The following is a 12,852-nucleotide window of genomic DNA, read 5'->3' on the forward strand; positions in this document are numbered from 1 at the left end:
TATCTTTCCCATTCAAGTTGATGTTCGCTTTGACCACTTAAGTGCTTACGACACGATTCAAACTTGGCAGGGACTAACAGGGATGAGAAAAATAAGAACTAGTGGGAAATGTGCTACATGTTGTCAACAGAGAAATCCAAATATAAAGCATTTTGTTGTTGAACAACAAAATTCCTCTGGGCGATATGTTCAAATTTCTTGTCCTGACAATAAGATTTAGTTCTGGCAGCTGACATGAAGGTCAGTGTTTCCCATGCTTCTGTCACATTCAATCTGTATTCACACTTTGAATGAGCTATCGATGCCTCTGGGCGATGTAAACGATTGTTACGGATTGTACATAAACAATATAAGATAGTTAAGTCTTCGGAGGACATTACTTGTTTTGAAGCTTCATTGTGTGGCTGCATGCATAAATATTTAAAAAAAAGCGTGCCCTCGAGTCGAAGAAGTAGCTCAGCGCACATGCGCACAACAAGAGAATAATATTTCTTTTAAAAAAGGGAGAGCACTCATCAGAGGATCAGCAAATCACTGCATCTCATAATTGAATCGTAGCGAAGCATCCAAAGAGCAAGGAGACAGGCAACTTGCGAAACTGCCAGAAAGCTCAAGCTCTACTGGCCTCACAAAGTGTTGCTGTGCTCGGGGAAGAGCACTGTCATTATTCAATTTAAAGACTTAAAAACATACTTCTAATAAGCGTGGTGCACGTGGGCGTGTTTGTGTACATTTTCTACGTTGAGTTCGCGTCTCCGTCAGCGGACTTTCCTTGAATCAAGCAATGAATTATATGACCCTTAAAGACGCAAGGGATATAAAGGCGGAGACGACCCTTGACGAAAAATTCTTCTTACTGGCTTGTGAGAAAGGCAAGTGATAAAATGCTTTTTTCAAATCTGCAATCTTACTGAAAGGTAGTGCACAACCCTGCAGTAATATTAAAGACCATTACACTGTGTAATTATGTAAATATAGCCTAATTGCCTGATATTCTGACATATAGCAATTTATGACTGGTATTCAATCTGTTTGCCCCGCAGTCGAAATAGAAAGTGTTGCTAACAGTTGTCTTTGGACGGTTTGTCGTAAAGAGGCTACCCGCTCACGTTTACAAGGGATGATAGTTAGAGAATATAAATATACATTTGTTTTTCCCCATCGGTTTCGGTATGCGATTCATTACCTGTGCGGCTTTCTTTCTGTCCACTGACAGATAAAGAACTACTCATTAACAGCATGCTGATGGAATTATTTGCAAATTGCAATTAGAAATTGTGCATCTTCGGGGTGCTTCGTTGCAATTAATCAACAAACCAGAGTCTTATTCGACGATTGATGATCACTTTACTCAATAATGGTTGAATTAACAAATTGTTAGTATTACCATATAAAGTCACAGTTAACCCACTCTGCCGAGTGTTGCCCTTTGGGGGAAATATTGTCGTTGATGTAGGCTATCCCTGCTCGACATAAAAGAGCCGTTCTGAAGCTGGTGGGCTCTTGTGGTAATACGCTTTTCTGGCGCAAAGGCGACTGCCAGATGGTGAGCAGGCTGCTGGAGAAAAGGCGGGGTGGCGGGCTGAACATCGACTGCATAGACGTGCGTGGCCGCAACGCCGTTACCATCGCCATTGAGAACAACAACCTGGACGTTCTGAAACTGTTGCTGGACCATGGCTGTGAGGTAACACACACAGACACACAAATATAGAACAGACGTGTACACACAACACGCGCAGTAATACCCTCTCACACACACACGCACACACACACACACACACACACACACATATATATATATATGTGTGTGTGTACGTGTCAGTGAGGCCAGTTGAAACAAGTACAATTAAATACATTTCTCTAGATACCGCCAACTAATAATTGACTGAATGCATCTCAGTTAAGATTTTTCTCAACAATAATAATTATACAGTTGGTTTCAGTCAGATGGTCTTTCCAATTATTAATGGCTTAATCACTGAAAATGCATTATTATATACCGTTACACACTGTTTTTCAGTTAATAAACTCGAGTAGAATTTTGTCATATGTAATGGACCACCAAACAATTGAAATCTTGATGTTTATCTAGATAAGTGGTATTGAGACAGAAATGTCATTTTGGCTGAGTACTCCAGACAGTGCATAAGTAATATTTAAAATATCTGCGTTTTCCCCACTCTGTCTCTAGTTGCATTGATTCAACAGTCTCCCCCCTGCATAATGTGTTTGTCCAGAGCACAGATGCAATCTTGGTGGCCATTGAGTTGGGGACGGTGGGTGCCGTCGACATGCTCCTCAACCATCGACCTAGGAGGTTCTTCAAGCTCTCCATTGCGGTCAGCGTCTTTCCAATTTCTGTTCCAAGGAACCTAGGGCAGTTGCACAACCAAATAAAACAGATTCAGCTCATTCATGCAATAATAATGTTGAATTGTGATTTGTTTTTTGGAGCTTTGTAAATTGGTTTTCTCTGAAATCTTCCCTTTATTCCCCAGTGTAGAGTGTGCAAGCTTAATTGTAGGGCCAGCCTACCACTATGTGTGCATTCTGTAAAACGCTGGTTCTTAAACTTTTTAATATCGGGACCCACCTTTCAGGGGCCTGTCAAATACACATACTAGCACGGCCAATAGACTATAGGCTAATTCCGGGACCCATCTCATACATTCCCCTGACCCATTTTGGGTTCTGACCCATAGATTGAGAGAACTGCTCTAAACACAGCATCCACTGGTTCTTTTCACCCTGCATTGCACTAACTGAGCTCTATGCACTGGCAAGTGCAGTGCATTAGCTGGACATGCAACTAATAGCCTCTGCTAGAGTATTTTAACACATTACTTTGTTAGCTTCTGAAAGCAATATGATACCAATGAAGGGCTGTTTATATTGTATGTGGTCAGGGCCTTGGAAAGCGTCCCCCTTTAGCTGTAATGTGCACATGCATGCTAGTCTGTTACAGAATGCATTAGAAGGGTCCCTTGTTTCCTTTCATAACTCCCCAGTAGCAGTCAAGACTTAGTGCTAGACATCTGGTCTGAATTTAATTCCAATGGAAAGAAACATGGCTCTTATCGCATCTTCTGACATTAGGCTTTGTGTCTGTTTATTTTTTTCTGCCTTGGTAATTGGATCAAACAATGGAGACTTTCAGACCAGATGTGTAAACCGTTGAAGCAAAGTGTTCCAGGTCAAATCCAGACCAAGGCTCTCTACTTTGTTATGTTAAAGGATGCAACAAAGTTATAACGTTGAAAGAAATGAAAACAATGATTTTTAGGGGGAGTTTTTTCAGGAGAGTTGTGGGGATTTTATGCTGTTCTTCTCGGTTGCCTTAGAAACTCATGCGACGCATTCAGAACCCAGAGGACTCGTCCGCGATGGACGTCACGCCGGTCATTCTGGCCGCCCAACGGAACCACTATGAGATCCTGGCCATGCTGCTGAAGAAGGACGTCTCCCTGCCCCGGCCGCATGCGGCCGGCTGCGAATGCGCACACTGCGGCACCAAGAGCAAGAATGACAGCCTGTGCCACTCCAGGCATGTGACCTCTGACATCACAATGCACATCATCGGAGCTTCCTGCTTTTTGTGGGGGCGGGGCAATGAGTCAAAACAGTTCCCCGTAACCTGTGATTTACTTTTGGTTCTGCAAGGACAAAAACATTGGGCCTCATTCACAAAACATTTTAAAAATTATTCTTACTTTTGTTCTTAAATATGTTCCTATGAAAAACCGATATGGGGTTCATGACACATGTGCAGACCTTTGCTTTTGTGCATATCCCAGGTGTATAAGATTATGAATGATGGCTGTTTGTAAATTTTATGCACAATCCTGTTCATGTGATTAGCATTAGGAAACAGTTTACGATCAAATATGATCATACGAATGTTTCGTGAACGAGGCCCATTTTAATGCTTCAAATGATGTGGTTGTACTGGGAATTCAATCCCATAGTGCTATGAATGACCGACATGTGGACTGTGTGTGTCCATTATCTGCATGAAAAATTATGATTCAGCTGCACAGCTGTGCCTACAGTTTATAAAGATGCAAATCATGTAAGCTTGGATTGAGCTGACTTGACATGCACAATAGATAGAACATATAAACCTTTTTAGGTTTTAAAACAAATATGAATGTTTTACTATCATCATCTGAAAGTTTATTATAAATATATATAGACGTCCAGTCAATTGTTACATATAATACATTTATAACAAACTGAACATAAATTGAGATTTATATATTTAAATATGAATATTAATTAATTTAAGATAAATTCACAAATTTTGTTGAAGACTAGCCTCAGCAGAAACATGTCTATTTTGAATGCCTTCATTATGCTATTTATGAACAGAGGCATTCACGAAACAGTTCAGTGAACATGCACAAAGCACGGACACTAATGGAGAATGTACAGCCATCTCCTCAGGATATGAGTTCAACAGAATACCACACTCAAACAAAGCCCTGACTTCCATGCTGCATCCCACTGCAGACCGGCACATCTTAATACGGACTCTTCATTCAAGGGCAGTGTCCACGATGACCAGTCTTTCAATTTTTAACAACACGCTCAAATTCCCCTCTTGTTCTTTATTCTGCACACTACAACATCTCTGCTTATTCTTCATCTTTTGCCCTCCCTCTATTTCTTGCCTTATGTCCTATTCTTTACCACATTTTCTCTGACTCCTGTTTCCTGTTGTTTGCTCTGTTTCTCTTCTGTTCCATCCTCTGTCTTTTTCTCACTCACTTTCTTGCCGCCTCTCTCTCTCCATCCTCCCTTCTTCCTGTGACTCTCAGGTTTCGCTTAGATATCTACCGCTGCCTGTCGAGCCCTTCCTTGATTATGCTGACAGAAGAGGACCCCATTTTGAGGGCGTTTGAGCTGAGCAGTGACCTGACAGAGCTTAGTCTGGTGGAGGTCGAGTTTAGGTAGGAACGGCAGAGGCAGTCAGGTAAATACATATTTGAAGCAGGGTTCAAATGGTAAGACACAGACTGAAGTATCAAGAACATAATAATCATAATCATCAACATAAAACCAGCCTGTCTGGAAGTATTTATTTTCTTTGAGAGGGGAGCGAGAGACAGAGAGCCCCCAGCTAATCTACCTGAAAGGAAGGGAAAGGTAACATGCAGTATATGGACTCCTCACTGTGTTGTAGCCTCCCAGAGATATCCAGAGCTCAGGGGAGACTTGATACTTTGTGCTGCACTGAGCAATCATTCGATTTTTATTTGTTATACTGCTTTCAGCTTTCAGGCTTAGCACAGAGGACTTCACAGGTCACATTCTTTTGCATGTGGCTTTGTTGCGCAGTCAGGGCATGCTAGTTATGTACTTTGTAACTGGGATTGTTCATAATTACATGTACATAAGTGACATGCACACATACACTCACACACACACCTGTAGTGTATAAAACAATCACTGGATTGTGGGCACATGCCTTAAAGGTGTGCACACACTTCAGATTTTCATGCATATATGAGAAATGCTGGTGCCCACAAACATGACTGTTCAGTCAGAGCAGCTGATTGGTGTGTTTCTGGGGCAGGAACGACTATGAGGAACTGGCCAATCAGTGCCAGAGGTTTGCCAAGGACCTCCTGGCCCAGGCACGCAACTCCCGAGAGCTGGAGGTCATCTTGAACCACCGGTCAGGCGAGGGCCAGGGGGACACGGAGGGGGGCGTGCCAGAGGAGCACAGCAACCTCAGCCGTCTCAAACTGGCCATCAAGTACAACCAGAAAGAGGTGACTGACTGGGGGGAGGGGAGGCCCACGGGCCATTGGTCTGAGAAGCCCTGGTACTGATGCACAAAGGAAAACAAAATGGGAATCATGGAAAGTGCAATCTTGCCCCTGTAAAAGAAATAAAATAAAAATGTACGTCATGGTCGCAATATCTTGTTTCCATATATGATCAGTATATGGTAATATACTACAGTATATACTGTATACGGATCAAGTGTTACATTTTAAAATAATACTTCGCCATCATGTTTTTTTCATGAGGGTATTTGTATGAACAGAGGGTTTGGTTATGAGATGAATACAGCATTTGATACATATGTCTAGCCTCTTTCTCTGTGTCTGCTGATCTCCTACCTCTCATTCCTTATTCTGTCTTCTGTTCTAGTCTTTTCTCTTTGTATCTCTGTTTACCTTTTGCCTCTCTCTCTCTCCCTCTCTCCTCTCTCTTTCTCTCTCTTGCTTTTCAGATATGTTACTGTTTATCTTGTAAATGCCTTCTAATGCCTTACATTTCCCTCTCTCCCACTTGTGAGTGATCATGAGGTGTTTTCATGGTGTCAAAAATGACGTCAAAAATGTTTGATGGTAAAACTTGTTCAGTAAAGTCTATTGGTGAAATCCCTCTCTCTTCCCGCTATCTCTCACAATCCCTCCAGTTTGTGGCCCAGTCCAGCTGCCAGCAGTACCTGAACACGCTGTGGTTCGGGAAGACGGCCGGGCACCGGCACCGCCCGGCGTTGACGCGGCTCCTGACGGTGCTGGCGGTGGCCGCGCTGTGGCCGCTGCTGTCCGCCTGCTACCTGCTGGCGCCCCGCTCCCAGCCGGGCCGGCTCGTCCGCACGCCCTTCGTCAAGTTTGTGATCCACGCCGCCTCCTACTTCACCTTCCTCCTCCTGCTCAACGTCTACTCGCTGATCTACGGCAGCAGCAAGACGAAAAGCATGGGCCCCACACTGGAGATGATCGACTACGTGCTCATCGTGTGGATCTGCGGTGAGGAGACCCCGCCCCCCTGACTCACTGCTTACGATTACAGAGCGGTATTTCTGCACTGCTATAGGTTCCATAATGAAGAAACCAGATGTATTATGTACTCTTAATATTAGAAGTTTTGTCTCTGCACTGTTGAGTTGTTGAGTTGAGTTGAGTTGTTGAGATGTTAATGTCATCTTTTGAATATTCATGAAAGGTTTGACCAGAGATACTACCAGAATAAATGGATATTCTTTCCATAGGCAAGCCTCTTTGTGAATATTCTTAAACTGGACTATAGCGCTGGAAACCACTGTTATCCAACCGCAACCTCATAGACTAAGGAAAAAGAGAGGTTGAAAGCGATGCAGCGGTTGACCATGTGGTTACTATACAGAAACTAGTCAGACTATAGTCATACCAGGAGACTGTACTGTAAGCTGGATCACTCAGGCAACAGCCTGCTGTTCTGAAATAGTTATGAGTCTTTTGGGTATAGATCTTCCATGATTAAGCAATCTTTTCATCTTTTTTCCCCCTATGCTTGATTGCCTTTACTGGATGGTACTATGGGAGCTCCTATGGAAAAACAAAACCCAGTGTATATGTTTGCTTGTGGGCAACAAGCATTTATAAATCAGTCAGTGACCAGATGTGTGTTTGAAAAGCTCAACACACACATTTTCAAATAGAGTTTGAATTCTGTATACTTCTATATTTTTAGGTAAATTGCTGCAAGTTTTTGGATAACAGCCCCAATTGTGCATTTAAGGACTCAAAGAAAAGATGGATTGTGGTTAGTGATAAGTGTTAAATTATGTGTTATGTTATGTAAATTAGGCTTGTGACCACTCATCTAATCAAGATTAATTCCGTTACTCTGCCAAAAGCAAGTTTGCAAACTCCGGTTCAGCGGTCGAGAAACAGATGGTGCTGAGAAACAGAAAGTGGAATTTGTCTTCACTCTTTAAAAAGGAGGCTTTTCCAGATACAAGGCCATTCAAGGAACAGTCTCTGTCACAACAGCTTCTGTGGTTTCCATTCTGTTTGTCCCATACATCATAGTATACCCCTGTTACCAGATGCCCCTTAATAGTGTATAAATCAGCTGGGCTTTCAAACCAGAATAAAAGTAACAGGGAAAACAGATACATCCAAACAAACGAGTCCTTCATGAAGAAGCTAGTGAAAGGGTCCAAAATGCAAGTTTTATTAGAAATATTTACATATTGAAAAACTTAGCTAATATTGTATTTGTGTATACAATATACTAGAATATACTGTATATAGAATTTATTTATACTTAATTAAAACCTGTATCAAATAAACATTTTAAATACTTTTTAGATGTATCCTGCAGATCCCTGGGACTTTAACCCTTTTCAAAATACACAGTAAAATAGCCAGTGTTAATTCAACTCTAACAGAGTGCGTATGAGTCAAATAGGGACCATACAGTATGTACTCTGCGAGAGTTGATTTAACACTGAACATTTTACTATGTACACTCATACTTTTGCAAGATTTTATTTGCCATTGTGAATAGATATTTTTTAAATTGCATGCGATCTGCTGGATTTTTACGTGTGTCTAAAGCATTAAATCATGTCAAATAACTATTTGACCAAGGACTGACTTTAATTTATTTCATCATGTAATTTGTGGACCAAATTGTATGCATTAGGAATGAAAATGACTCAATCATTACATAATGACATAGAAGGAAATTGTCTCTTTTATATTCTGGAATCCATATTTCCCCATGTGTGATGTATTAGTACATCAGGGATGACTTGAGTGAAATCAATTCTGAAAATGGAAAGCAGGACATTCCTGTAAAGTGAGCCCAGAGCTGTCATACAGCAGAGTGCCTTTAAGCACTTCCCCCAGTCTTCATAGCAGCACTGCGTACTGAAGCCTACAGCCAGGACGTCACAGTGGCGTTTTTAAAATGGAAGTAGATGGTCCAGCCCTTTGAAAAAGTAATTTATTTTGGTATGTTGCACGGAAGAACCAGGGGACGGCTCCAAAGTGCCAAGTGGTGTGCAATAAAAGTATAAGACCTGAGAAAGCAGAAATCCACAAACGTGTTGTATTAGCTGCTCTGGAAAAGAAAAAAAAAGCTCAGAAGTAAAGTGGGAAGAAAAAGAAAACTAGCATGGAATCCAACTGCACTTGTGGTATTTGGCTCACTCTAGCAGGCTTGGCCAGCTTGTTCCATGGTTTGCAAAGGAACAACTGTGCCAAATCAGCGCAGCACGCAATTCTTAAAACAATAGAGTTTAAAATTACGTCTGGGTAGTCCACTGAAAATAGCCAAAAACCAAGTGATATGTTGTGAGTTCGTCGATCGCACACAATTCCCTCTCCTGGCCTTCCCCGCACCGGTATTTGTAACTACAGGTGAAGCTTTTGTCCTGTCTAAATGAATGGTTGATTGTTTTCTGCCTTGCCTTGGATAATTTGCTTCAGGCTTGCAGCAGTCTGGTTCCTTACAATCAGTGGGAAGGAGCCAAATTGTAGGATTGTTCCTCTTATCTAATACTCTTCCTCTGTTCTTACCACACTTGTCAAATACAAAATGTTGATACCCTCTAAAAACATGTTGCTCCCTTTAACTTAATATCCTCTACAAAAATGTATGAAATCTCCCAAATTGAAAATAAATTGGGCATACATTGAAATACAGTATAGATTTTGTTTACATTCCCATTTCTTTGCAAAGCGGTCCTTGTTGAAGTGAGACAGGATATCAGACAAGTTCAATATGCCATACCCTACTGTGCAGTGTTTCTCATGATTAATGATTATGCCATATGAATTTTAGTCATACCTTTGTGGCTGCAGCATTTGGATGCAGTGGGAAACTTGTGGATAGTCCTGGAGCAAGATTAACGTACATTCTAACCCCATGCTCACTGCCTGAGCCAGATGAAGAAGCCTGGGGGATTATTCAGGCTGACTATCCCAGCATGTCAAAGGGGGTAATAATTCTGTTACATCTTGGCCTGTCTTAAAGATCAGAGGAAGGAACCATGGGATTTTTTCTTTGGGATTATGGCCAGAGTGGATGTCGGATCAGGATAAGACTGTGTAGAAATTCTGGCAGGGCAGGGAGAAGATGGCCACTGCTCAGCAACATAATGTCTGGTGCTGGTGGGCTCTGAGAAATTGCATCCTTCAGATGATGTCATATTCAGTGTCTTTTACACTCAAAGTTCCTGTGTCTGAAGGAAGCAGCAGTCTCAAACCCTAGTTCAACAGTCCCACAGGGTCTCTTAGTTTCTTACTTCAGATTTAATACAGCAGCCAAATTAAACCCAAAGCAACCAGCTGAGGTGAGATTTGTGTGATCAATTGATTTCATTGATCACACAGGATGGGGTCCCCTGTTCTAGAAGGCATCAGGGCACTGTTGAATATTAATTTGCAGCTGTTTATTGTATTTTTTGCTATAATCCTCACCACAGTGTATGTTCAGGCATTCAGCAACCAAATCCATTTGCAGGCCTACCTGCTCATGGATATTGGCATAGGGCCGAACTTCAGCAGGAACAGGAAGTAATGCAGTATGAGATCCTTCTGGTGATAAATGATCTCTTGCTCCCCAGGGATGCTATGGGCGGACATGAAGCGGCTTTGGCACGAGGGGCTGGGGGACTTTTTGTCAGAGTCCCGAAACCAGCTGAGCTTCATCATGACCTCCCTCTACCTGTCCACCTTCACCCTCAAGCTTGTGGCGCACAACAAGGTACCCAGGCTCCAGCACACTGATCCCAGATCAGTAAAGCTCAGTCCGTTAATACTGCTGTTTCAGTTTGCTTCCAATGCATTTATAATGTACAATAGAGTACATTATAATTACAGCAAACATAAAGTGGTGAGAGACCGATGTAGTCATAATGAGAGATGATTTCACATTGACAGTCCTGTTAACAATGAGAGCATTGCATCAGTGTGGTCTTCTGCTTGTTATGGAGAAGAAGCAGCAATGTAGTTTGTAAGTGTGTTGACTTAAATGTTTTGGTCAATTTTAGTTCAAAACCAGGGAGAACATGGAGGAGCGGAAGAACTGGGATGCTTACCACCCCCTTCTGGTGGCTGAGGGCCTGTTTGCATTCGCCAATGTGCTCAGTTACCTGCGCCTCTTCTTCATGTACACCACCAGCTCCATCCTGGGCCCCTTACAGGTGTGGAACTAACAGGATGCAGCCAATTCCATTGTTGAGCATTTACATTCTGAACTGAACTGGTCATTAAGAACACCAGCTATCATGCCTGTCATTGCCGATAGCTGAGCAGCAGTGGACTGCAGAAGCCATAGCCTTCTATACTCCAGCCCTCTCAGCTATGTTAGTCAAATTTATTTCACTTTTCTCTTTTCCACACTCTGCCAATCACCTGTTTTTAATAGTCTGCATTTTGTGAAATGAGCCAATGGCAGGCAGCTCTCCATTCCTACTCTCTTTCCAGATTTATTTTCCTGCGTAGCACCAAAGGCCAGCCAGCCTGGAGCAATCAGCAAAATATTTATATTTCTGCCATTTCCTGTACTGGCTAGATAACAGCATTACTCATTTTCACAAATAACACCATACCACCATTATAACACCAACATAGTGGTAATTGCAAATATAAAAATACTCAGAAATAACCATAAAACTGCGTTTATCCTGTTGATGGTGAGATCTTTTTTCCATGGCCGATAAATTGTTTACACACAAGTCTTACATCACACAGCTCATGCATGTGAAGACATTTTTTCTCGGGCAGCTGTTTTCACAGAGCATTTTCCAGACACCCTATGTTTTTGCAGACTTTTTGAATTAGAACAGTTTACTTTTCCAGTGTCGCCCATCAACCGATGGAGACACACAGTATACTCTCTATCACACACAAATGTGCACAGAGAGAGGCACACTGTTGCATACACACAGACACACACACACACACACACACATACACACAGGGACATGCCTATTCTATTTATCATTCCCTCATACACACGCTCACACATATAAATGGTCACAAACTGTACTGCAGACACGGAGTCCCAGAGTCCAGTTGTGGAAAAAGAAGAGATCATTTCCTGGAATTAGCTTTACCCCTAACCCCCCACATATATTCCCCTCCACCCCCCACCAGTGGTATGGTTTCCTGGGAACACAATCTGCCCAGTTCCAGTTTTCTCCTTTCTCCTACCCCACTACCAATCCCAGAGGAGAATCACAGCTATGTAAAGAGGAAGTGTGTCTGGGGCTTTGGCCCACCCTGTAACAAATGAGTCAGTTTTGGGGTGTGTGGTTTAGGCTTGAAACACCAGCCCCTGCTGAAAAAAAAAACCTATTCAATTAAGCAAATCCTAAAGCTGTATTAGACTGCAAATTCCAAGAAATAGGGAAAGGTGCATCTGAAAATTGTTGTGCCCAGGCTCAAGGTGGGATGTTTTTTTGAAACCTTTGCAAGGAATCTGTTTACCCTTCTCATAATTTCACAATCCTCACAGTTTTATCATAATTAAAAAAATATATACAAATAATTTAGTGAATAGAGGAACTGCATCACGTTTGATTCATGCAAAATATTAGGAATAAAGCTATTAAATAATGCAGTCACTACCCAGTGTTGCTGTTGGCAGTTTGGGCATAAGGTATCATGTTGTCCCGGTCATGTCTGTGAGCAGATATCGATGGGCCAGATGCTGCAGGAGTTTGGCAAGTTCCTGAGCCTGTTCCTGCTGGTGCTGGTGTCCTTCACCATGGGACTGACCCAGCTGTACGGCGGAGACGAGGGAGGCCCCGTCGAGGACGCGCCGGCCAACTGCAAGGACGCGCCAGACTCCTGCGAGCAGAATAACGACGCCTTCAACTCGTAAGCCAAGCCACGCTAACGTCACAACACCGCCCCTTTGGAAACCGTCTGCACCACAGGAGAAACGAGACCAAGCTTTCAATAAATTTGAAAATCAAAATGGTGAAAAGGAGCACTGTATGGATGCCTCAAAGTGGGGGGGGGGGGGGGAATGTCTTAAAGGTCATTGTAATTAGGCGGTTTGTAACAGAAGGTGCTTTTTATGTTGCCATTTGAATATTCAGCACTGAGA

General features: G+C 42.4%; 1 protein-coding gene across 3 annotated transcripts in view; it reads left to right on the forward strand.

The window, feature by feature from the left end:
- The window catches only part of LOC118229545 (short transient receptor potential channel 1-like), a 16,879-nt gene continuing 4,027 nt past the window's right edge, over positions 1-12,852 (forward strand). The window contains exons 1-10 of one of the 3 annotated variants that reach the window (XM_035421579.1): positions 1-872; positions 1,533-1,687; positions 2,241-2,342; positions 3,345-3,547; positions 4,821-4,952; positions 5,579-5,777; positions 6,434-6,770; positions 10,361-10,500; positions 10,787-10,939; positions 12,433-12,620. In XM_035421579.1, the coding sequence (XP_035277470.1) occupies positions 785-872; positions 1,533-1,687; positions 2,241-2,342; positions 3,345-3,547; positions 4,821-4,952; positions 5,579-5,777; positions 6,434-6,770; positions 10,361-10,500; positions 10,787-10,939; positions 12,433-12,620 (1,697 nt within the window). In that variant the 5' untranslated portion in view covers positions 1-784. Of the gene's footprint in view, positions 873-1,532; positions 1,688-2,194; positions 2,343-3,344; positions 3,548-4,820; positions 4,953-5,578; positions 5,778-6,433; positions 6,771-10,360; positions 10,501-10,786; positions 10,940-12,432; positions 12,621-12,852 lie in introns of those variants that run through there. The other 2 variants (XM_035421580.1, XM_035421581.1) reach the window with 2 other exon arrangements.

The sequence above is a fragment of the Anguilla anguilla genome, chromosome 6 (genome assembly GCF_013347855.1).
Source record: "Anguilla anguilla isolate fAngAng1 chromosome 6, fAngAng1.pri, whole genome shotgun sequence".
Lineage (NCBI taxonomy): Eukaryota > Metazoa > Chordata > Actinopteri > Anguilliformes > Anguillidae > Anguilla > Anguilla anguilla.